The 26,204-nt window shown below is 44.9% G+C and overlaps 1 protein-coding gene and 1 long non-coding RNA gene across 7 annotated transcripts in view; both read left to right on the forward strand.

Annotated features, from left to right (window-relative positions):
- The first annotated feature begins 253 nt into the window (after window positions 1–253).
- The window catches only part of pcdh7b (protocadherin 7b), a 124,262-nt gene continuing 98,311 nt past the window's right edge, over window positions 254–26,204 (forward strand). For all 6 annotated transcript variants that reach the window (XM_086197434.1, XM_086197435.1, XM_086197436.1 and 3 more), the window contains exon 1: window positions 254–4,516. In XM_086197434.1, coding sequence (XP_086053560.1) covers window positions 1,448–4,516 — 3,069 coding nt within the window. In that variant the 5' untranslated portion in view covers window positions 254–1,447. The remainder of the gene's footprint in view (window positions 4,517–26,204) is intronic.
- LOC147238764 (uncharacterized) lies at window positions 22,356–23,926 on the forward strand. The gene is made up of 3 exons (XR_015111803.1): window positions 22,356–22,440; window positions 22,582–22,699; window positions 23,728–23,926. It is a non-coding gene; the product is annotated as an uncharacterized LOC147238764 (long non-coding RNA).

Here is a 26,204-nt window from a genome sequence, read left to right on the forward strand (position 1 = left end):
GCTGCTGCTGCTGCACGTGGAAGTCACAATATTAGGGCATCTTCTCCATCACCCCCTCCCTCCTTCATCTCACCCCCCCCCCACACACACACACACGCACACACATGCACTTCATCATTGTTTTTTTGTAAGTCAAAATATTGTCTGCTGGCTTCAAAGACCTGGTGATCAAGTCTGTTTACCGCTGGGGGAGAGAAACCGGAGAGAGAGAGAGGGAGGGAGAGATAGAGAGAGAGAGGGAGGGAGGGAGGGAGGGAGGGAGACTGCAATATCATTTGAGAATCCCTCTCTCAGTGCTGCAGATAGGGGCTGCCAACGCACGCGGCGCGTCTGCAGGTGAGGGAACAGGTTGAAAAATGCTGGATACACGAAGGAATTCAATCTAAAAAAAACACTCCCCTACACACACACTCACACACACTCGGACACACGCGCGCGCCCACACACACACACACAACTAAGGATTTATATTTTTAAGGATTTTTTTTTTTGGTGTGTGTGTGTGTGTGTCCCGCTTTATATTTAAAAAAACAAACCAGCGGACATTGAGGAGTTTGCTCGCGTGAAAGTGCGTTTTTTTTCAAGTGCAGGAAGAAGAAAAGGAGGAAGAGGAAGGACGCAGGTTCGATTCTCGGACTCCGCGCGGCAGTTTTTTTTTTTGTTTTTTATTTTTATTTTTTTGGAGAAACGTGCGTTAACATTCTTATACATCCGGACATCAAGAAGGAATATTGCAGCCTCACCCCCCCCCCCCCCCCCTTCAAAAAAGAGGAGAGTAACTGTGAGTAGCTGCTGCCGTGTGGACTGATACCGTGTGACTTTCTGGGTGATATCGGACTATAATTTTTTTTTTGGCTGTTTTTTTGTGTGGCTTTTACGCGTAATTTTTTTTTTTAACAAAAGAGAAAAAAAAAATCTCTTTTTGAGCCACAGCGCGAGGAGCCTTCTTTCTCTCCCTCTCTCCACACACACACACACACACACACACACACACACACACACACACACACACACACTCACTCTCTAAACAACGCTGCAACAATTAAAAGAGAAATTTACATTCTGAGGAGGGAGAGCAGACAGAGAGAGAGGGGAGAGAGAGAGAGAGGGAGGGAGAGAGAGAGAGAGAGAGAGAGACTTGCTGCTCGTTCACTGCAGCAGCAGCAGAAGCAGCGATGTAGGAAGTGGTCCGGGGTGATGAAGTCTGCACGCATCCCGCTCTCAATGAAACCGAGATTTTAACCGCAAATCGGACTTTTTTACCCCCCCGCGTTGATTTAACACCCCCTATTTTGTGTTGTTTTTGGTTTTTTTTTGTTGTTTTATTTGTTTTGTTTTGCGCGAGTGTGTGAGTGTCTCTGTCTGTCTGTGTGTGTGTGTGTGTCTGTGTGTCTGTGTCTGTGTGTGTGTGCGCGCGGTCATCAAGTGGACATTTCTCAAGGGAACCATGAGGACTACTGGCGCAGTGGACTATTTGTACTATTGCATCCTCATCTTGCAGCTCGTGCATCAACCGGCTGCAAAGCAAGTGCTCCGGTACCGTCTGGCCGAGGAGGGACCCGCCGACGTCAGGGTAGGGAACGTAGCCGCCGACCTGGGCATCGTTGCCGGGTCCGGTGAGGTGACATTCACGCTCGAGTCCGGTTCAGATTTTTTCAAAATAGACAACATAACAGGTGAGCTCACCACCAACGAGAGGAGGATAGACCGTGAGAAATTACAGCAGTGCCAAATGATATTTGACGAGAATGAGTGTTTTATAGATTTTGAAGTGTCAGTGATAGGTCCAGCCCAGAGCTGGGTCGACCTCTTCGAGGGGAAAGTCATCATTTTAGATATAAATGATAACACTCCATCTTTCCCTTCTCCTGTCCTGACACTGTCTGTGGAGGAAAACAGGCCAATTGGAACCCTTTATCTGCTTCCTACAGCCACAGACAGAGATTTTGGCAGAAATGGAATAGAGAGATATGAGCTTATTCAGGACAATGGGGAGAACTCCAGGCGCTCGTCGGGGGATTCGTACTCCGGGAAGAGGAGATTTGAGGAAGGGGCGAGCAGGAGCAGTGTCTTTGAACTGCAAGTTGCTGACACTACTGATGGAGAGAAGCAGCCCCAGCTCATCATTAAAGGGGCCCTTGATAGGGAACAGAGGGACTCCTATGAGCTCACGCTGCGAGTTCGAGATGGAGGAGATCCCCCTCGTTCCTCCCAGGCCATCCTGAGGGTGATGATCACTGATGTGAATGACAACAGCCCTCGCTTTGAGAAGAGCGTGTACGAGGCCGACCTACCGGAAAACAGCTCCCCCGGCGCCCCCATATTGCAGCTTAAAGCGGCTGATGCAGACGTGGGGGTTAATGGTCAAATTGAGTATGTGTTCGGGGCGGCCACAGAGTCCGTGAGGAGGCTGCTGAGGTTGGATGAGAGCACAGGGTGGCTGAGTGTGTTACACCGCATTGATCGTGAAGAAGTGAGCCAACTGAGGTTCACTGTAATGGCCCGTGACCGAGGCCAGCCTCCCAAAATGGACAAGGCCACCGTGGTGCTGAACATCAAGGATGAGAACGATAATGTTCCCGCTATTGAGATCCGGAAAATCGGTCGCATTTTCTTGAAAGATGGAATTGCTAATGTGGCTGAGGATGTAGTTGTGGACACACCCATTGCCTTAGTTCAGGTGTCAGACCGCGACCAGGGGGAGAACGGCATCGTGACCTGCACGGTAGTCGGGGATGTGCCCTTTCAGCTAAAACCGGCCAGTGAGATGGAAGGTGAGCAGAATAAAAAGAAATATTTCCTCCACACGTCTGCACCTCTGGACTTCGAGGCCACGCAGGAATATAACGTGGTCATAGTTGCCGTGGATTCAGGAAGCCCAAGTCTGGCAAGCAACAACTCCCTTCTCGTCAAAGTGGGCGACACTAACGACAACCCTCCTATCTTCAGCCAGAACGTGGTGGAGGTGTCGTTCCCAGAAAACAATGCCCCTGGCGAGAGAGTGACGACGGTGGCAGCCATTGACGCCGATAGCGGGAAGAACGCCGAAATAAGCTATTCCCTGGACTCGTCAGTAAATGGGATCTTCTCTATCGATGCAGACAGCGGAGACATCCGAGTAAACACCATTCTGGATAGAGAGCAAACGGAGCGCTACGAATTCAAAGTGATAGCCAAAGATAAGGGTATAAACACCCTCCAGGGTTCCGCCACCGTGGTCGTCCTGGTGTCGGACAAGAATGACAACGAACCAAAGTTCATGCAGGATGTATTCACCTTCTATGTCAAGGAAAACCTTGAGCCAAACAGTCCAGTTGGCATGGTTACAGTCATTGATGCAGATAAAGGCCAAAATGCAGAGATGAGTCTTTTCATTGAAGAAGAGGAGGAAATCTTTTCAATTGAGAATGACACAGGGACTATTTTCTCCACCTTGTCCTTTGACAGAGAGCAGAAGACAACGTACACGTTCCGTGTCAAAGCTGTGGACGGCGGTGACCCGCCCAGGTCAGCCACCGCCACTGTTTCACTCTTTGTCATGGATGAAAATGACAACACGCCAACAGTCACCTCCCCTTTAAACAGCTCCTACACCCTCCTCCCTCCCTCCAGTAACATCAGAACTATAGTGAGGACGGTCATAGCGAGTGACACAGACACCGGCCTCAACGCGGACCTCAACTACAGCATCATCGGTGGAAATCCCTTCAAGCTGTTTGAGATTGATGGAGGCACTGGGGTTATTTCACTGGTGGGAAAGCTGGAGCAGAAACACTATGGACTCCATAGACTTGTGATTGAGGTGACTGACAGTGGGCAGCCCTCCCAGAGCACCACCACCCTGGTTCATGTGTATGTTAATGAGACTCTCTCCAACTCCTCCGTTGTGGAGGCCCAGGTGGCAAAGAGCTTGAGCACATCCCTCAACACCAACATCGCCGGTGACCCCAATTACGATCTAAGCAAACAACGTCTAAGCATTGCCATCGGGGTAGTCTCAGGCATCATGACTGTTATCTTCATTATTCTGGTGGTCGTCATGGCCCGCTACTGCCGTCCTAAGAACAAGAATGGCTACGAAGCCGGCAAGAAGGACCACGAAGACTTCTTCACGCCTCAGCAACACGACAAATCCAAGAAACCCAAGAAGGACAAGAAGAAGCAGAAATCCAAACAGCCGCTCTACAGCAGCATCGTCACCGTAGAGGCCTCCAAACCTAACGGCCAACGCTACGACGGCGTCAATGAGAAGCTGTCAGATAGTCCCGGCATGGGTCGTTACCGCTCAGTCAACGGAGGGCCCGGGAGTCCAGATCTGGCTCGGCACTACAAGTCCAGCTCCCCACTCCCTACTGTCCAGCTACACCCACAGTCACCCACAGCTGGTAAAAAGCACCAGGCCGTTCAGGACCTTCCACCTGCCAACACCTTTGTTGGCACCGGAGATAACATTTCCCTTGGATCTGACCACTGCTCTGAATACAGCAGTCAAACTATCAACAAGTACAACAAACAGGTAAGAAGACACGTCTTTGTGTTCTTTTTCTCTCTCCCTCCACGACTCTTAAATGTCTTCTGTTCTTTCCTCTTAGTGTTCACTCTCCCATAATGCTTTCTGACAGGGCTAGTCTCAGTAGTCGTGTTGCCTTTATGGTGCTAATGCGTGTCAAGTTAGTGGTATTGATCTGATTTGGTTTGGAGTGCCATTCACATGTAATATTGAAAGGGGAAGAGGCTGGTTCAGATTAGTTTATGACTGGATCTTGTTACCATCCCCCCCCCTCTCCCACAACAACTTTTTCATGTGTAGAGACTGTCTTTTTTTTTTTTTTTTTTTTTTTCTCTCTATCAGGGGCATCGCTAACCTTGGCGAATATGTGTCAGCCTGCTGTAACGGCTCACATAAGGGTTTGGTTTGCAGTTATTTAATCCCAGAGGGTAGGTGCGGGGGGGGGCGGCCAGGTCCATTCTCCACTTACCCATGTCAAGCCCTGTCCTGCCCTTCTTGTTTGTAACAAGGCTACCCCTTTTTCTTCTGGTGAAAGGAGAAAAAAGGAGGGGGAAAGGTAGATGTAGCACAAATATGGCTTTGTTAGGGTTTGCGAGTCACTTTTACAGTTTGGGTTTAAGTGGGAACATCTGGCCTGGGAGGTCGTATTATTAACATTCCTCTCCACTTAAAGGGTCTGTTTCAATTCACTGACCTCGCAGTGAAATTGGACTTTTTTTTTTTTCTCCATATACTGTGTCTCGTTTACCCCCCACCCCCTCACCTCCAACCCCTCCGGTAACTTTTCCACTTCACTCCTCGCAGCCCTCCTGCTAGTCTGTTTTTTTGGCGCAACAATTGTTCTCCGCATTGTGTCATGTGTGTTCTTGAGCTCACTTGTGTCTACCTTTTTGTCACCCCACATGCCTCTTTGCCCCCCCCCCCCCGTTTTAAACCCATTGTCACTTTCCCCCCTCCCTGCACATCCTTGCATCCACTCCATTTTTCCAACCACATCATACACTGCTTACAACGGTCCACTCCTTTCCCTGCCTTTTATCTTGCAGTGGTTTCTTTTTCTTAATCTTCACTTTCATCTCTCTCTCTCTCTCTCTCTCGCTCTCTCTGGATAACCCTCCTCCTTCACCTCCCTCCTTCCTCGTTGTTCCTCCTCCTAATACTCCTCTTCCCGTGCTCTGTCTCTAACAGCTTCTAATATGGTATATTCACTGAGCTGTTTCCCAGAGTGTGAGGAGTGCTGTTGCTTTCGGATGTCTCCTGCATAATTAAAAGGGCACTCTATTTACTGCGGCGGCGGCGGCGGCGGCGGCAGCATGTATTGTGTGTCACTGTGCTCCACTTATATAATTATTTATTTACTCTCTACAATAAGGCGGCTGTAACTTTTATGGACTCTGCCTTTTGTTACCGTGCAGGGTTGTGGACTTATTATTCTTGAGCATTTTGATGACTTAAAAATATCCATAATTATCATGTGGAACAGCCTGTATTTAAGAAACAATAGTTTGCTCATTCAAAAGACAAAGGGATGTGGACGTGACAAAAAAAAAAAAATTCTTGTCAGAATTTACATTTGTTACCTCAGGAGTACAATATTGCCTTCAGGAGGCTAAAAGTACACCTTTGATAAACAGAAAGGTACGCAGTTGTCTTTCTCAAGACTGGCTACAAACTCATACCTCTTTTTTTTTTTTTTTTTTTTGAAGAAACTACTCAATTTACATTCCAGTTATGCCGCTAAACAAGAACATTCTTTTCAGATTAAAGTGGTCATGCTCTCTAAACGTATTCTACTGTCAGGTTAAGTGTAGCTGAAGACGGAATAAAACACACAAGGACAATCACGCGCCTCGGTTGAGGGAACAATTCGAGCAAAATAACGGGACAGAAAGTCACGACGTCACAGACTGTAGTGAGATGTGTGGGGTTTTTGTTGTTGTAATGGCTCACTTGGGTATTGTTGTAGTAATTTAGTTATCATTAATATGTTATCGCCCTAAGACGAGCGGGTATTAACCATTTGGTTTATGACGAGTAGTTATGAGGGATATTCTCCGTCACAGGTATTCGTCGACTCACAAACCCTCCTCTTTTTGTCTGTCCATGGGAAGAGATGGACAGATACAAGAAAGACGGCCCTGTTGGTGGTATAGATAATGGTCCCTAGTGTTTCACAAGGGACTTTTGGGGTCGGGTTGGAAAGAGAGAGACAGGGAGGGAGAGGGAGAATAATACTGACCATTGACTGTAATCTCAAAGGTATCGGGTTCCGTCTTTCACTCTCCTCACCTTCCTAATCTCATAATAACTGCGAAGGCAACCTGCTCCGGCAGGTAACCAGGCAACTGAGTGAGTTTATTGGTGAGGCGAGCCTTTCTTTTTAGCCCATCAGACATTTAAACAGTCATTAAGCCGAGCCAATTGCGAGGGAGAAGCCAACGTGTCACCCGGCAGCTGTTGAGGACTTGAACAGGAGAGACCTGAAATTTCCTCCGCTGATTGCGACTCCTGTTGTTCATATTTGTTCCTGTCTTTATGTGGCTACATTACGCTCCGGTCCATCTGCTCTTTACATACCTGTGTCCAGTCTTTATATCTGAAAGCTGATGAGTTGTGCATGCACTTAACAGAACACTTAACTTTATTACTTTTGGCAGTTGTTTCCGCTCTGCCCTGTGCCAGGAAATAATGCTGCCCAACCATAATGTGGTGAGGAATTAAATCACTTAGCCATCGAATTAGCAGAAGCCATCAGCTTTTGTTTTATCATTGCACTTCAAAGAGACACTCATGCCCAGGTGGATGGCTTTTAATCAGCGGTGAGCCAAAGCAGCTTGTATTCTCTGCTTTCACAGCGTAGCCCCTCAGGGCAAGCAAAGCTCTGGTCCACACACTTACACCAGGATTTCTTGCCTCGAGGCTAATGCAACAAGCATATCTGGACATTCTCCCTGACCCACACCTAGTGATCACCCTCCCAACATTTGGCCAGCTGTTTCTTCCTGCGCCCTCTTCCTAGCCGCATCCTCTGCAGCAGCAGCTGATTTGCATAGGTCAAATCCTCAGTCGCACACATCGGAAAACAATATCACCATGCAAATTGAGGTCACCTGGTTGGTGTTTGTAGCCAAAACATGGGAAGTGAATGCCCTTCAGGCTTAAGGCACAATCAGGAAACCAATATGGAAATGCTGTACTTTGCCTCCGGTGTCATTTGTTTCAAAGTACAAATGTAGCTGCCTAAACACCTCTGAAAACCACAACTGACTTAATTGGAAAGCTCTGGTGACCCTGCGTTTCAAGTGTGTTGAAGTGAACACCTGCATATTAGATTCGGCTCATCATTTGTGTTTTGCAGACGTCAAACTCCCCCGACGGCTCTGGATTTTATCTGCGAATCCGTTGAGACAGTCATTCGCTCATTGAGTTCAATAAGGTAATTACTTGATAAGAGGTTCCACTGGAGCTTTAAAGTGTCGGTGGTCCCCCCACCACCACCACCATTGGTCAGTTTATTGTTTGAGGAAGAAACTATTGCTCCAGAAATGTATTTCTGAAGATAGAATTGTGAAACATTTATTCATTATTATGCGGTGTGAGTCAGGTTATAAATGCCACGTCTCTAAAGGTGTGAGTTTCACTGAAATTCAGCTATGAGCAGCCAAAATATATAATATTATCATTATTAATTACATATGTTGTTCTAAAACATATTAACCAAATGTGGCTATTAATACTGGAGCATCATTATTAACATGTAGTAAAATATCTTGACAAATATTGAGTAAATAGAACAGAACAGAATATGAACCAGTGACAGCATTTATTTGCACGGTAGCTGGGTATATCAGTGACTTGGATATTCAGTGGCTATAGCTATAAGAATTACATGATGATATATTTGATTTTGACAGGTATCCTAGCCAATCATATTTTGATTACTCTGAGTCATGGGTGGGTGGGGGGGGGACCCCGAGTTTCTTGACTTTCACCTCCTTCAGTGAAAGTCAGTGTGTGAGTAACGTGAAAGCAGAGCAACGAGAAGTAACAAGGTAGAAAAAAATGTACTTGAATTTTGACTTTTGCAAGCAAGTAATAGCTGCTACAGAAGCTAGCTGTGTTTAATGGGCAGCTACGGTTGCTAACCTTCAATGTCTCACTAGAAACTGAATTTGATGAAATACCATGATAACTTATAGTCTTTTAAGCAGTTTTTATGATTTGGAAACATTTGTTTTAGCCGTTGCTTCAGCAGCAGTTGTTGTTTGTTTGTTTGTTTGTTTGTTTTTAAGCTGCAGTATGCTAGCAGCACAAGCTATCAGAGTGATTGAGTGACTCAGCAAAATGCGCACTGAAGCATTACTGGGTGAGCGTCATAAACTATGAGTGTAGCTGCACTTTACATATATTTTTAGCCACATTCTGAAATTAATACATTTGTACACACAAAGCAGAGTTCCTGAAATGAGAGAAGCTACATTTTGCTGACGTAAGTGACATGAATTAGCGGCAGTGTAAAGGCGCATCAGATGATTTCTAGCAAAGGAATCAACTTTGATATTCTCGTTATTATATGTTGTTTTTGATGAGAGGTGGTCGGCCAACATTTCCTGCGGTTAACTGGGCAAAATACACACATTTGTAAGCTACAGTTCACTGCAAAATTGTAGATATATGGTGCCGAGAACTTCTGTCCTTGTGCTCGTCCTTTCCCCTGCAAGCTTTAAATTTGATTGTTCTAAATATCCTACTTTTAAACAGATGTATGAAATAAGTGATTGAATTTGCTCATGTTTAATATGACAGACGTCATGCTGAAAGCTGTGTAACGAGTTTTCTGGAATCACCGCATGCTGTAAAGCCGTTTAGGACAAAGAATTCTTTAATATGCTGAACATCCATGTGCCAGCCTAATATCTTTATTGCTATTTTTGAATTTTTATTGCCACATGTGGTCCTTTTGAAGGCCCGGGGTCGAAGGGCTACGGTTAACCACTGATCAGCGCTATGCCTTTGTGCCGCGCTGCGTACCACCAACCGAGGCTAATTTGATAAAATTGTTTTGGATCTATTATGGCCTTAATTCAATCTATGCCTTCTCAGCCTTTTCTTGTTTATGTTCCGAGAGGAAAAATGGAGGGAGTGCACGGTAATACTCATGAAATTGCAGCGGGCAGCATTTTCTGGGATAATTTGGTTTGGTGATTTGAATGCAGTTGCTCTAAGGCAATTACTAATCTACGGATTACCTGACACACTGGCAGAAATGGTGGAGAAAAAGTCAGAGAGAGATTTCTATAGCTGGTTTCCACAGTTTGTGCTACATTATTCTGCATAATATGTTAATACTGAGGTGTTTTTTTCCCCCTACCACTTCCATAGTGGAATCTTTTTAAAGTCCTATTTTGCCTTCTTTGTTATCCCCTCGCTCTTCTCCGCATACAATACGCCTCTGTCTTCTTCACATGAACAAAAAAAAAAAAAAATACTCTAGATTGAAGAAGCTCAAGAAGATGCAGAAAGGCAGAAAAAGGAGAGAGTGAGGGAAGAAACAGATAAGAAATTTAAGCCCCGTGCCACCTTGATTGCTCTCCACGCTGCTGATTGTAAGTGGCAGTGTCAAGGATGCCACCTTCTTCTCACTGTTTCTTTCAATTTGATGTCATCAAAAATGAAATTTCATTTCATACCGGTGTTAGATAGGACTCACAAGGATAAAGCCAATTTATATTTGCAGATTTGCCTTTCCCGCAGCACTATCAATCATTGCAAGCTCGCTGTATTGCCGACTTGGTTTTTTTTTTACAGCAATTGTTAGTAGGAGTTTGTACAGTAAATTGACTTTTACAAGGCTCCCAGGGTCTATGATATGCTATGCTAGTCTTGTTGTTTTCTCCATAGCTGTCTTCTTGTATCGACTCCTGATGCTAGGACCAACTAGATGAGAACATCACTTAAGCTCTACAGCTGTACAACCCAGGGGAATAGTTCTCTGTCGACAAGCCGGATCACAACATGGATCAAAACATAAGGCTTGTTGTTTGTGACTAATAGGGAAAAAACGTACAGTGTACCTCATCAAAATTGCAAAAATGTCTGGCAGAGTCAGGCCCATAATCGTGTGACTGTTTTGTTGCTTTGCAGAAAAGGCCATGGGCTTTTTAGCAGTCTTTGCATTTATGATTTTTTTCTTCTTCAAGACCAGGCTTAATAGTTTAGGGAATGCTGTGCTTGTCTGTGTGTCTCCCTCCCTCTGTTCCTTACTGTGGAGGAAACATCCTGATGAATCAGATGAATCACTCCCCTGTCAGCGGTGCTCACATGGGTCTGGGGTGTCAAGGCAACTGCCGGCGGGGTCCGTGGCCCCTTGTCAGTGGGCGGCAATTTAAACCTCATACAGCATCAGCCATGTTGTCACACCCGGCCTTCGTGAAAACGAGAACAGGAGCCATGAAAGTCAGACATGCTGATCCATAATTTACCCAGAGTGCCACCTTTTGCTCCGGCAACCAACTGTAAAGCTTCTCGGTGCGAAGTGAACTTGTTTGTTAAGCAGAGTTGACAGGTGGGGAAAAATAAGCAAAAGCAAGGCTTTAAGTCTCTCGCAGAAGATATGAGAGGGGGAAGGATGCTGCACCCGCTGAGTGGCAGTGAGATGAGTGCAAAGATAATGCAGCACAAGCTCTTCTAATGGGATGAAATGGGAAGTTGGTTTGGTTTACTAATCCCTTCGCCTCACAGGTCAGTGTGATGAGTGAAATTTTGTTCCGAGACATGTGTTGAACAATGAGTTTTGGGGGGGAGGTAAACTTTTGGCTGTAGAACCAAACAAAAGTCTTAAGGACAGGATTTTGGTCAATTTCTTCAAAGTTGGTATCATTTACGACAAAGCATATTTAACCTTTCAACATTGCTCGGGACATCGTTTTTTTTTTTTTACTATTTTAGAGTTCTTTCTGTTTGACAGCATCGAGATTTCTTTTGTTCACAGTTCATTTCATTTCAGAGGAACCCCAGGGTGCGGGTTTGCAAGTGACCTCTCTTGCCGCCGTCCAGGCAACAACGTGCCATTCAGAAATCCTCAGACTTCAGTAGACAGATATTATAAACCCTCTCCTACAGTTGCATATGTTGTGACTGCCATGGAAGAATGAATGACGGTTTAAACATTTTTTTTTCCAAACGTAATCCTGCTTACATTTCTGGTTATCCGGCTGAAAATGTCAGCAGCGTTGCACTGAACCTTAAACAGGTGGTTTAGGACCAAGAGAGACAAGTTTCAACTTCAGCAAAGTTTCTCCTGGCTTTGTTGTCTGAAACATGCTGCATGACCAAGTGGCAAAAGATGGCATCCATTCCATTGTTTCTTTACCATCTCTGACACGTAGCACGTTAGCCTTCAGATAGTCACAAAAACTCATCCAAAATGGAAAGGAGCTCATGTGTCATTGGGACAGTAGAGGTTGTATTCAACCTTTTTACTCCCTAATATGCAAATCTGAAACATTCATTTAACCTGTTGAGGGGATGATGCGACGTCGCCCTCTGTTGGCAGGTACAAAGTTAACAAGTTCACGTCATAATTAGAGCACTTTCAAAAGGTGCAACCTTCACCCCGGGTTCAGGTGCACATTGATTTTCTCGCGGCTATGACAGACGTGCACCTGTTCTCACTCGCTTCCCACCCATCCCCACACCCCTCCCCCTTTTGACTTTGACCTTCCTCCTTTGTAATGAGTAAGTTCTGAAATATTAAGCCTCGCTGAGATCACTCGACTCCACGAGACACATTAGGAGCCGTCCAGGATAAATAATGCATTGGAACGCTTTGAGTATTTCCCGACAAAGGATATAGCTTTTTATTAACAGTCTGCAGTCATGCTTATTTGCAAAGCAGCAGAGTATAATGGATACGACTTGACTCGGCAAGGGGAAGAATAGGACAGCTTGACTGCTTCTATTAGCCCTGTTTTGGTGCGACTTCCACTGCGTAGCCCCCAAATGAGATTATAGGTGTATGAAACAGGAGGTAGAGCGCTCACCGACCATCCATCACAGCCTGGGAGGACCTGTGTGAAAGTTTGTGTACTCAGTGGGTACCCTCGCTGTGTGGAAGGGTGTGATACAGTGTGTTGGCGAATGTTTGTGTGTGATTGTGTATCCTGTGAGGGCTAGAGAGGAGAGCAAACGGGGGCCTCCGCAGTTCAGTCTACTCCATCATCCTGCACACCAGGCACACACGCACAGGCGACATGCCTGAGAGAGTTTCAATATCCTGTGTGTGTGCGCGCGCTGCTGTGTTTACCCAAGGAATGCAGTTCATTATATTTGTATGTGTGTCTGGTCATTACATATACTCGGCACACACGAGGCAGATGGAGCCTGAAGGCTGGAGTAATACCTTATCCTCACCTGCTAAAACACCCGGGACATGCCCGACACCTCCTCTTGACTCAGCAACCATCCAGGGGTGAGGTGCCCTGCCACACCTGAGCCTTTTATAAGCCACTGCTGCTGCTAAGAATGCGTGTTTCATTTTAGTCGCGCACATACCACCTGTATCAAACTTTGCACACGTTGTCCCAAAAAAAAAAAAAAAAAACGGCTGAAATTTTAATTAGCAAAGCAAAAACTCGCAGGGGAAAGCACTCTATCGATGAGGCCTTCCCTGGCAAAGAGTAGGCTATTAGCCAGGCCTGATAAATCTTGTCAGAGTCTGGAAGAGTCTGCCCGCCTGCTGAAGAATGAAGGTCACGGGGCATCTGGAGTTATGAGCGGCCTCGCAAGGTAGCCGCAATCAAATCAACTGAAATACGAAGTCCAGCCAGCCGTCTTTGAAAATGCTAATTTTTCAATTTGTCTCTTTCTCTGGGTGTGTACTTTACCTCTTCCCGCCCTTAACACACAGAATTATGCCAGATTAAATTAAACGCTGAATAAACTACATAGTCTTTTCGTTTGTGATTGCCGTTGAGGTCAAAATCGGCAAATATAACAGTAGGTGACAGTTAAGTGGGTTGAGAATATTCCACCTCCTAAAGTCTTGTTTGAATGAATTAGTCTGTGGTTTCATTAGAAAAATGAATATCTTTAGATTTTGGGGCATCAGCAGAGAAAACCAAAAGTTGGAACATGACCTCCGGTCATTTTTTTTTTTTTTAATCGATAATGAAAGGCTTTTTCTACCTTGTTTGGTCTTCACCCTCAGACTTTGCAGTTTAGTCCGAATCCTGAAAAGAGCTGACGCTAAAGGTTCCTTTGACCCCAGCCTGCTTTAAAAGACCAAAATTCGGTCAGACTCAAAGACGTGTTGTTTGCTTGTCGTGTAAAATTATTTGTTTTCGATGTTTTGAACTTTGGGACCAATTACAGGAAGTTGAGGCAGGCTGTCGTCAACCATAAAAGAATAGAAAAAGCAGCAATTATAAGAGAAGTCAACACGACTTTAAAATATTGATTGAGAAAGTGACTCTTACAATTAACTCCTCCCTTCAGGTCTACCAAGTTGACAAAAATGCTTGGAATGCATCATGATACTGGGACACTTTTGGTCCCGTTATATCAGAGAGTATTGGTTTGCGTGCAATGTTGCAGTAAATATACGATTAATGGGCTTTTTTCAAAAGTTTTACAAAGCGATATTTTCGCATTCACGGTGTTTACGTGTGTGTTTTATAAACCTGTTTTTATATTGTGAATTCTGACGTTGATGAATATCAGCATATTTATATGATATGCTGATGTCAGGCCTGTGTCTGAACCGATCGGTGGCCAGGTACCAGGTGTTTACTGCAAGACGTGGGTGCATCATGCAGAGCTCTTTCGTATATTTGTAAAAACTGTGATGTGAAACCGAAACCATCCCGACCAAATGTGGTCACTGTGATAAAAGATGTCACTTGGTTTTGACTTGCAGGTGTGGAAACGCCGTCAGTTCCACCCCGCCGTACTTCAACTCCTGATTATTCTACCAGCTATGTACTAGATACCGTATATTTTCCCCTTGGCCTGCCCTTTTGAAAACTGCAGTATAAAGTGGAGATTACTGTACTGATGGCTTTAGTCAGACACATTCTGCTGTGGATTGAGAAGCTCCAGACGTTTAATATGGTTTCAGTTATTGATTTGCAGCACCTTGCCCTATAGCCTGTTTATTATCTCGCAATGGTTTCACCACATGGCCAGCAAGGCCTCTTCCATATAACTTTCCGCTCTCCCTCTCTCTCTCCCTCTCTCTCTCCCTCTCTCTCTTCTTTCTCTTCTCAGCAACAACAAATCCAATTGGCCATCAATGAAAAATTTTGGTTTGTAAATGAACGGGCCAACTCAGGTGCTTGAATAATCGCAGAGCTGCAACCGTTTGCTGCAATTATGGAGGGAGAGGATGTAATCAAGGCTGAAATACAGGTTTTTGACATGGTTCATTTACCCTGAGTTGGTCCAATGTAACACTTGCGATACAACAGTCAATTGTAAATTACAGAGTGGATTAAATGGCGAGAAGTGCCTTGAGGGTGGTGGTGGTGGTGGTGGTGGTGGTGGAGGAGGAGGGAAGAACAGCAGGGAAAATAGGGAATGTTGTTACATTTGTTGCTGTTGGTTTCTAGGTTGATGAGGTCTGGGATTGGGGGGGAAAGGGAGGGATATCAATCACGTTGACACGTCTGGGGTGGTGTAATGATTAGAATAATGGTAAACAAAGCTGCTTTAACACAAGAGGCGCTTTCATATCTTACTTGATTCCAGACTTTGTAAGTTTCACTTAACACGTGTTTCATCGTATTTAATCTGTCCTGTAAGAATTCGGTGAAAGGAGGCAGACAGCTGGGGACACGAGTGAATCAAGGACGCCTATCACGGATTCAAGAGCTCTCATGAACCGGTGACACGAGGAGGAGCTCGTTGCGACTTTGACAAGCAGCTAAGTGCCTACACGGGTGACATTTGGAGATCCCCAGTCGAACTCGGAGGGACGGCGGGTTACTTTCTGTTTAATCACCATCAGAATTCTGCGGCTGCTGCAGCAAATGTTTGAGCAGCGCAGATTACTTTCCCCCCGTGAAGCCAATTGCGGGCCATCGTTTGATGTCAATGTGCTTAACATGCAAACCCTCTTGCCTCCCCTTCTCCTTCCTCCGAACGTTTGAAAGATTTACGTCGGGGTGTGTGCTTGTGTGTGGCGACTCTTTTGAATCTCTTTGAATAAGCTTTTCTTTGCCGAGGCAGCCTCTTCTAGTCGTGAATTGGGGACATGACATGACAATTGGAGACCTTGTAATTTATGTTTAAAATGCCAGCGTTATCTGTGCCAGCATGATTCTGTTTGAACAAGGAGGCATTCTGGCGAGGGACCTCAGTAAAATCGTATGCCTGTGTTTGCCCAGGAATCCTCAGTGGGCTATCCATTGTTACTATGGCAATATACCTCAGCCACCCACTGTAACTTCTCCCATGGCCATATGCCTGGAGTTTTAAAAGACTTTTTATCTTTCTTGTAAGACTCATCTCTGCCAGGATCGTAGCTTGGGGGCAAAGTCCTCCCCCCCAAAAAATGTCACCGCACTCTAACAAGTCGGCCCTTACTTGGATGAAGCATAGGAACGTCGCGTTGGATCTTTTGATAACGCCACCAGGGGAAGCGTCGAGCATTCCAAAGTTCCCTGAACGCTTAATTGGCTGCAGTTGCTGAACTACAATGGGCTCATCTCGTCCTGGTGTCACATCTCCATAGGGAACCATAATTTACTGCCCTCCCCACTTTGAGTTCTTGATTCATGAGATCAAATTAGACAATGAGGGGAAATCAGTGACTGCACATTACTTGAAGTCAAGGCCAGTGTTGTGGCATCACCTCAAGTCTGGTTAACCGTTTCCTACATCTCATCCTGCCTGGGAAATGTGCTTGAACCATATTTTTGATAAGAGACCGGTAAGTTTTGTGTGGATAAAATGAGAGCTCGCAAAAGATTAGAGTCGCACAGATACCCCTTTTTGGGGAAAAAAGAAGATGCGTAGCAAGGACAAGGCCATTATTGATGTGATGTGCCACACTGGAATTCCAAGTATGAGCATCAAATAGCCATGAATCTGAAAGACAGATGAAGTCCTCTATTTTTCATCCCACATCTGAAGAGCATGATGGCTGAATTGCAATGAATTTATTTCGCCAGATTAAAGGAAGTAGTGTCAAGCATCAAAAAGGAGGAGTCTTGAATAAATACAGTAAATGCAGGAAGAGTAAACCAGAGTGAAAGCAGCCAAAAGTAACCCCGCTTTTTTTTTCTTTTTTTTTTTTTAGATGTATGCCGGCAACCAATGGGTGCACGGCTTAAAATTAGAAGCTAGAGTGACACGAATGAACTCTAAGACGCGTGTGCGAATCTAACTTGTGCATCTTGGAATGACCTAATGAATGTGTGACAACATAGTTGTGTGTGTGTGTGTGTGTGTGTGTGTGTTGCTGTTGAAATGTTCTGAAGACTGCCTGAAGTGTTTCTACATGTTTACCATGTGTACTCACACCCCTCCTTGATGAACACTTGCCTTTTTTTCCTTGTCTTACCCGTGCGTGACAGGCTATTCACTTAAACAAATATCTGGTATTATTAGTGTCGCGCCTTCGCCAAATGCAGTTTTTTTCTTGAACATTCCACGTTGCATAGATGAACTCTGAATCATGTCAGCTTCAGTCCAAACCTGTCAAGCGTCCTGTGAGACAGTTAAGACTGTTACATTGTTAGCCCCAGCTTCTTTTTTAAAAGGTCAAAAGGAACGCTGTCGCCAGTGAATGTTGTGCGTGATAAAGAGAGGTGAAAGCTCTCGTGTGCACGTGGGAGGCACCTGTCACATGACCTCATGGGATCGTGGGGGAATAACTCTTTTGAGGCCATTTTGTCTTTTTCAGTTTATATTTCTGTTCTATAATTTTTGACACACGACCCTGTTGGAAACGATGGACACCAAATGTTTCTGAACAAATGTGAGGCAATAAAATAACCCAGTTTTCTTTCATATTTCCACAGTTTGATTATTCATGAGCAGGCAAATGTTGCACTGGTTTTGGGTGTGCTGTAAAACACGTGCCAGCGATACATGCGAGGAGAATTTGTTTTTAGCTTCTTTCTTCCGTCTCTTTGCCCATGAATTTGGGGCCAAGGCAGGGCCGAGCTTTGCTGGTCACGGGTTTCAGCTGTGAAACTTCAACCGCGACATAAATAATGTCCATTGTTTTGTTTTTGAAAAGATTGTGGAGGGGGTAACAATGGCTCGCTTAAAAACACTCTCGCTAAAAACAAAAACGCTCCGTTTTGTCGCCAGAACTCTGGCTGAAAATATTCAGAATTCTCGGTATGAACATCTTTTTCTGACACCATAAAAATGGCTGAAAATATCCAGACTTGATTAAAAAAAAAACACGTGGCTTTGTTGCCTTCAAACTAAAAACGTCTAAACCCCTAGTTTTGTCATCAGAAACACTGCTGAAAATATCCCCACTTACTAAAAAAAAACAAAAAAACCCACTTGGTTTTCTTGACGCCTGAAACACAGCTGAAAAAATCCAGCAGTCTCGCTAAAAACAAAAAAAACCCAAACAAACAAACAGGTATTGTCAAGAGAGAAAGATGTCAAAAACTAGACACCTGTCTCTCCTGTGAGACTTCAGCGTGAAATGATTTGTCAGTACAGTACGGGTTTAAGGAGATTTAATGATGCAACATGACATGCAAAAAATGAGTCGTGATACGCTGCGAAAAACTGAAGAAACGTGCGATTCATGCGCCTTGTGATGACACCGGGCCGTCCCCTGGCGTCCAGCGCGCGTCGTTCTCTACTGACTCAGTTGTATTTTTTCCTGCCTGCAGAGGCCTGGGCTGTTTTGTTTTGTTTTTTTTATGGCGTAGTTTACTCGAGACGAGACAGTGTCTGTGACCAGGCTGTTTTTATTAACCTCCAGAAGGTGCAAGATGTTGCGACTGAAAAAGACAGAGGGGGGGGTGGGAGACCAAGCAAGCAGGGGCGCCTTCCGCCGCCTACGATGACGTGACAGGGCATCGTGTACGTCCTTTTGTGTTCGGCTGCAGCCATCGCCTCTTATGTACACAAGTCATATTTCCATGTGAATTCTCGACACCCTCCACGACATAGATCCTATGCACTGTCAAGATGTAAAAATAAAGCACTCGCCATCCCCCGGCCCCCCCCCCCCCCCCCGCTGTAATGTTTATTGCCATACAGCGTGATGTTAGAGTGATGCATTGTGGGGAGAAATGGACAACACTGCCTCACATGTTTACCTTGCATCAGCACAATGACAACAACAGAAGCGACGGCACGAGGAGGAGGAGGCCCTTTGTGCAGCACAAGCTGATACACCGAAAGGGAGTGACAGGTTTGAAAAATTGGCAAACAGTGTTTGCTGGAAGGCTTCCTCGGGGCTTGGGTGCCGCTGCATGTGTGAATGCAGAGGCGTGTGAATGAAAAATAGCTGTGTGATACTGCCATGTTGTTTCTGTCAAGAATACGTGATTTGTTTTCCTCTCCGCTCACTCACCGTCGTCCGCATCACCTGCCCCTCAAAGCTCACTTTTTTCTTCTCATCATCTCTTCTGTGTGCTTTTTCACACACTCCCAAAGCCCCCCCCCCCCCCCCCCCCCCATAGACACACACATCCCCATCCTCTGTTCTTCCAGCCTGGTGGACAAGGTTTTTTAAAGCTTAGAAGCCACAAAACCCGCCGTAGGTGTGTTTGCTTTTGTTACTTCCCCCAAAATGGTGCATTGACTCGCCACATTGTCAGCCGTTGATCCGTGTTCAGCCTCTGCCCATCTCACGAGTGTTTCATGTGGTTTAGTGGCAACTTAAGCTCATGGGTGAAGCTCTAAGATCCCATCAGCAGGTTTTAAGTAGTGTAGCTGGCACTTAGCGGGGAAGCTAGGCAGACATTCTCGGGATGCCTGTCTTCTTTTGCCCTGAAGAAAACTGTCGGGGGGGGGGGGGCCACCCAGGAACTGCTCTCAACTGCTGAAATACACATTTTATACTTGAGTCTATTCCAGGGGTGCTTAAAATTGGGGTCGGCCGGTCAAAAAGGTAGATGTAAAAGTACCACGACCAAAAATATTATATAATAAATATTGAGAGAGAAAAACACTCTCAGAAATGTTGGATCCCTATAAAAGAGCTGACATAAAATTCAATATAATTTATATTTCAGAAGGGAAACCTAGGATCTGGGTGGCGTTAGTCGGAGGTAGCGTGGCTGTCTAAAAACCAAAGGGTCGCTGGTTCGATCCTCACTTCCCCTGGTGACCATGTCCAAGTGTCCTTGAGCAAGATACTGAACCCCTAATTGCTCCTGATGGCCCTGTGACGGACTGGTGACCCGTCCAGGGTGAACCCCGCCTCCCACCCAATGTCAGCTGGGATAGCCCCCCATGACCCTTAACGGATAAGCAGTAAAGAAAATGGATGGATGGAACTTGGGATCTTGCATTCAATACCACAACAGGGGTTGTTGTTTTTTTGCTGTTGGCCCGTAGCCTACTGTAACATCTCAGTTTTGGCCTTCCAAAACAAAAAGTTTGGCTCTCTCCTGTAGCCACTGATATAGCCTTGCGCCATATTAAGCTCCTCGCAACTCCACTTCCTGCGAATGATTTTTTTTTTTTTTGTTATTCTGGAAAAGCAGGATTTATTCTCTGAAATACACGAACCAAAAACAGTCACAGTCTTATCCTTCCTGCACAACATCTGTCCCAGATTGCTTCTCCCTTCCTAATTAAACCCTGTTTACCTCAGTACTCTTAAAGCAGACTACTGAGTAATTATTAGGCGCAGGCTCCTCAAAGCCCTGTTTAAATCTCTCGCACTGATGAGAGTGTGTCGAAGCTAGACAGGAAACAGGAGTCTTTCCCCTTGAGCGTCCCCCGTTTTCCCTGTGTCTGGCCTTGTTGATGCTAAGGCTCCACCGGTATTGGTCGGTCACACAGGAAAGCCTTTAATGAATGCCCTCAAGGCATTTAAACATTGTTTTTGGGATATTCTGGTTGTAAAAGCAATGTAATCTAGCTTTTTTTCCCGATCATACATTTTTAATGTTTATTTGGCACTGTGTTAATTACACGAATCAAAATATACTAGATACATATGGGGCACATAATTTTGTCCAGGAGGGGTTTATAAAAGACATCCCCTGATAGAAATTCTTGTGACTTTTTTAGTGGAGTTATATATATTTGCCCTGTGGGTGTGGTAGGACCAACCATATGGCCGGCTTAGTTCCGTGTGCTCACAATATTCCCAATCTTTTTTCATGTGAAATATATTGGATGGTTATCTGAAGCGAGGGTCAGCTCAGAGAGGCACGTTTTAACGATTTCAAATATGGTTTAACAGACTCCCAGCAATACCGCTACAGTCTCTCTCTCACTCTCTCTCTCTCTCTCTGTCTCACGAACACACACACACACACACACACACACACACACACACACACACTGAATTATCCTGGGCAGCAGCCTGATTCAATTAGTAGGAGGTGAGGTGCAGAGAGATGAGGGTCACACTTGCCATTCCAGCCCAAATGGAGATGCTTCCTGGGAGACCCAGCTTGTCTCTAAATTTGGCAGCACCTGGGTCATTGTTTCATCACAGCCCAGAATGGCTCCTGGGCGCGCTGTGACTTTATAACTCTACCTTACTACGTATCCATGATGTACATTTCAATTTTACAGCCTCTTGTTTTTCCTCTACTGTGCTTCGCGTCAGCGCAGAGACCGCCCAACACTCCCTGCAGCTCTGAGTTGGATTCTCCGTGGTAGCGTATCAGTGAGGCTGAAATTTATAATTCGCAGAAGAAGTTCTGCATATATGCTTGCATAGTGCACTGAGGTATTGTTTGCATCCCAAGATAATGACTAAAGGGATGTTTTCTCAAGAAGGTGTGTAAACAGAGAAGCCTCTACAAAATAACTTATTGTCATCCATCTTTGACTGCCCAGGCTCTTCTATTATTGAACTTTTAAAATGAGCATTCATAATAAGAAGGGTATTAGGTATAGATTTCAAGTAATGGTCATTACTGACAACGGTTGCCCCCCCCACACACACACACCTTCCCATCAAGCTGTAATGGATGGGGGGGGGGGGATCAATGGTGGATAAACACCAGCCCTTCGTGTTTGAAAGTTATTCAAACAACCATTTCCAATCTTTAATGGGAGTGTTTATAAGGAGCACCTGGCTCTCCAGTGTCTCCTCGCTCTCCCATCCTGTCTAGACAGCTTCAGACGGCCTCAGACTGCGTTTCACAACAGGGGTTGACTCTTTCAGGTTATGGTCTATTAGGATTGAAATTGAATATAAAACACACAGAAAGCCCCCTGCATGTAGTATTTGAGATTGATGTAGCCATGAGTTCCTCTCATTCCTGTTGTCGTAGAGGATGTAGCAGTTTAATGCAAATTCACTTAAAAGCTCTGGCACATTTGTTGCCTTTCGAATGACTTGTCAAGAGAAAAAGTTTAGGAAAATCAGCGAAGGCGCAAGGAGTCGAAACAGCCTAGATTCCAAAAAGGGGCTTTCAAACTCTCGTTTTTTTTTAATTTAGCCTTTTGGAAAGGGCTAAATCCAACTTGAGCACTCATAAGAAAATTTGCACAACAAACTGACGTGATGCTTAAAATAACTTACATCAAAATATGTCGATGGAAAAGTAACCTATACATCCTGCGGCGTTTTTCTTTGTCTGATGGACCCTTTTCACGGCAGGGATTTTGACACGTTGAAGCGGGAAAACAGCAAGCAGAAAACACAGGTGAAATTAATAACATTAATCATGGCTCCAGCTAATTAAGCTGCACCAGGTGTGCCCAGTGTCCTGACATGGCACGTGTTCACCCGTCGATACGGAGCGCTGGCACAATTACAGGTTAGTGATTTTCTGGCTCTGACAAGTCAAAAATGTTTGTTGCGAAAAGGGTCTATTCTGTTACTAATGAAACATCCCTGACCTTTCTGTCGACCAACTGTCTAAAATCTTGTCTGTGCTGTTGTTTTCTTTATGTTTCAGAGAAGATCTGAATTTCATAAACAATAACTCACGCCAGCGGCGCCTCCAGGAGGGCCTGCTGTCTCAGCTGCAGTAGTTTAGCCCAACTGGTACAAGAGGAATAGCGGGCAAGATCAAGGTACACAGCAAAAAAAATAAAGAAGACTAGCAGTGAGGCGCGTTTATTATACATGGTGATAGACAAGGGGAAGAAATGCTTTATGAAATTTTTAAATTAAGTTCCTCCTGTTCTGTCCTGTGTGTTAAGAACCGCAGATAGGAGTCTGGCAAGTTGTAATGCTTGGACTGACGAGCTCTACCTTTCAGTTGGTCTTTGGTATCACAGACCCGAGGCCCTCGGGCACCTCTGCTCTCGTTAACAGCGAATCTCACAGGTTGTGAGTACTCAGGTCTCCAAGAGTTCACGTTGTGAAGCGAGTTTGGATCCAACAGTCTGATTCAAAATGCGCGTGAGACATCCCTGCCCCCCCCAGGGGAGAAGCTGGTGAGAGTGGCAAGAAGCTCAACAAAAAAACAAGTCTCTCTTGTTTTTTTTGATTCCTCTCAGTGATCACTAATTACAGACCGAGACGACTCTGTTTAAAAAGTACGGGGGGTGGGGGGGGTGGTATGAGGGAGAAAAAAAAACATTAAATACCCAGTGTAATTACATTCATTGTGATAAGTTGGAACGAGCACACTCCTCTCACCCCCCCTCCCCCTCGGGGACTTGTGTGTCTGTGTGCGTGGAAGTGAATCAGTTATTTCATTATACAAACACTGATCTGAGTAATGTGCAACAGGCTTCTGAAGTAATGAATAATGTCAAAGTTAAAGAGTGTTGCCGGGAGATCTCTGAAGCCCTGTAGAATGTGTGAGCATTGTCTTGTATTTTATTTTACGAACCAACAGAATATATTTGCAAACGAAACAACAACAAAAAAAGAAGACTTGAAAGCAAAATTATTGACTGGGAGGGGAAAAAAATTGCAAGTGAACTACATTTCTTATAAAATCAAAAAAAAATTTGATTAACGTTTTGGTTGTTAACCCGGAAGTTGTATTCAAATAAGGTTTTGCTCACAGATCCCTTACAAATCAAGACATTTTGTTTACAAATTGCAGAGTTGACTTCGCAAACCTAAAAGTTTTGTTTGTTTTTCCCAGCGATTCACGTTGGCGGGACTTGCGCTGAACCCACGTGTGCCAAGTTGTCACCCTGAGCAACAAAGACCCAAGAGCAAAGAATTTTTTTTTTTTAATTTTCATGAACGAAATTGCATTTGCTCAGAATATCTTTGAGACTATAACTTCAGTCGTAAGTTAATTCAACCTGTAATAAAACATTGCTTTTAATACACTGACAGTGGTTTTCAAACCTATTCTTCTACAAGAACAACCCCATGGCATTGATGGAATGAACTATGCTGATCTCATGCGTACTGACGACAGCAAAGCTTGTTGCCAGGTTGGAATTTGGTTCTCCTCTCTGCAGTACAACCACAAAACCACCCCCCTGCAAGCTCCACTCCCAGTAGGCACTCAACACACCTTGTCTAACTTGAAAGGAAAGCCTGACTCATGTCACTCACCGTTTGAAATTCCTCAGAGGATCAGACTGGTTCGTTATTGTAACAGTTGTGGTGCAAATTTGGATTAATCACAGTAATCCACTGTATTTTCCAACGAAACTGCACGCATAGGAAATAATAGCATGTGACACCTTAAGTATTTTGAGAGAGGTGAAAAGTTAAGATTCACAGAAGGGGTGTGTCCGTCCTGTTTTGTGTATCAGTAGCTTGTGTTTATGACACCCTGTCAGAATGGAATGTAGCTTTTCTGTCATGTGACACACCGGTATCTCTCCTCCACTCTCTGGCATGCCGGCGTCTCTTTGGTTTGTCTTGCAGGTGCCGCATGCAATTCTTCGAGGTTTTCTTTCATGAAGTGCAACAAGGTCAAAGCACTCGGCGAAGTTATTCCACTTCAGAAGCCCCGGTATTTCGAGTAACTGGAATCAGCACGAAGCTGAAGAGACGGAGAAGGCAGGTTACTCATAACAGTGTTTTCAAATTAGAGACATTTTCTTAGCTCTTTATAAAAGGAGGCTTCAAAAAAAAAAAGTGGTTGAGAAGAGGTATGATTTGCCTGGAAATGTGTGTGTGCGTGATTTAGGTGAAGGATTGTGGTTTTCAATAGCGGGTATATCCAAGATCTGGGGGTGGTATAACTAAAACCTACTGGATGAAAGCCCTTTGTATTTTGTAACAGTTCACGGTTCTTGTCAAAACTTGATTATATGTTGTATTCAAACGGCAACATTTGACAAAGATTGTTCACAAACACGGGGGGGGGGGGAATGAATCCTGTCTTTGAGGCTTCCTTGACACTTCACTACCTGTTTTTATTCCTGGAGTTATGTGATGCTGCAAGGAGATGTTGGCCTCTGTATACAGTAATAATTCAGTTCATGTCTGGGGCTCGGAGGAGCACCGTCTGCTGCTCACGTTTGTAGACCTCTGGGTCATTAAAATGCCTCTGGCGAAGCATTCCTCGTGTAAGCTATTTCTTGTCTTGACACCTCGTTCCAACATCATTTTGGCAAAGCAAAGTATCACCTCCGAAAAGTCCAAATAAGGTGTGTGTGGGTTTTATTTTTTGACAAACATCCCCCCCCCCTCCATCTCACCTCTCGCTCCTGCTTCCCCTCATTTTTCCAAAGCAGGCATGCTCTTTAAAACAAAGCCAAACATGGAGCTGTAACCGAGAAAACTAACTTGGGAAATTCATTAGTCAAGCCGTTGTTTTCACAAATTAAACAATTTTTCTTCTCTTCACCCTCCCCCCTTTTGCCTGGCATGAACATGTTGTTTGTGGCAGCTTTATTCGCGTGGGATAATGAGAAAACTCTGCATATCAACATTAGCCGAGTAAATCTAATGTCCATGCTAGGACGAGGTTGGTTAATTTGAAATCACACCACAGGGGGTTTGCCTTCTCTCTCCCCTTCAACCAGTAAGGAAAGGTGCGGGTTCGGTTCGCAAACTTAATCAAAGCGGAGGCAGCACGGTGGTGCAGTGGTCAGCACTGCCGCCTCACAGCAAGAAGGTTCCGGGTTCTAGGCCCGGATCGAGCACGGGGTCTTTCTGTGTGGAGTCTCCATGTTCTCCCTGTTCCTGCGTGGGTTCTCTCCGGTACTCCAGCTTCCTCCCACAGCCCAAAGACAGACTTTAAATTGACCGTAGGCGTGGCTGGGAGCCAATGGTTGTCTCTGTGTTGGCCCTGTGATGGACTGGTGACCTGTCTAGTGTGAACCCCGCCTCTCACCCGAAGGCTATTGTGATAGCCACCCCCCCCCCCCCCCCGACCCTTAACAGGATAAGAGGTAGAAAATGGATGGATGGGATCAAAGAGGTTCACACGGTTGAGTCTTTTTGCTCTCTTTGGCCCAGGTTTGGTAAATGATATTAAGTTTTTGGGAGTGAATTGTGAAGGCGTAAAGGAAGCTCAGTCAGTTTAAAAGAACCGTGGTTTTGTCTGGGTCAGAATACAAGTTTTGCTCAAAGAACCTTCATTTTATTGGCTTCCTACGGAACATAAGGATGGGACTGGCCTTATTCCGTGCAGGCAGTTACACCCTGCCC

This window comes from Aulostomus chinensis, chromosome 24 (genome assembly GCF_037954235.1).
Source record: "Aulostomus chinensis isolate RoL2024-O1b breed Wild chromosome 24, RoL_Achi_v1.0, whole genome shotgun sequence".
Lineage (NCBI taxonomy): Eukaryota > Metazoa > Chordata > Actinopteri > Syngnathiformes > Aulostomidae > Aulostomus > Aulostomus chinensis.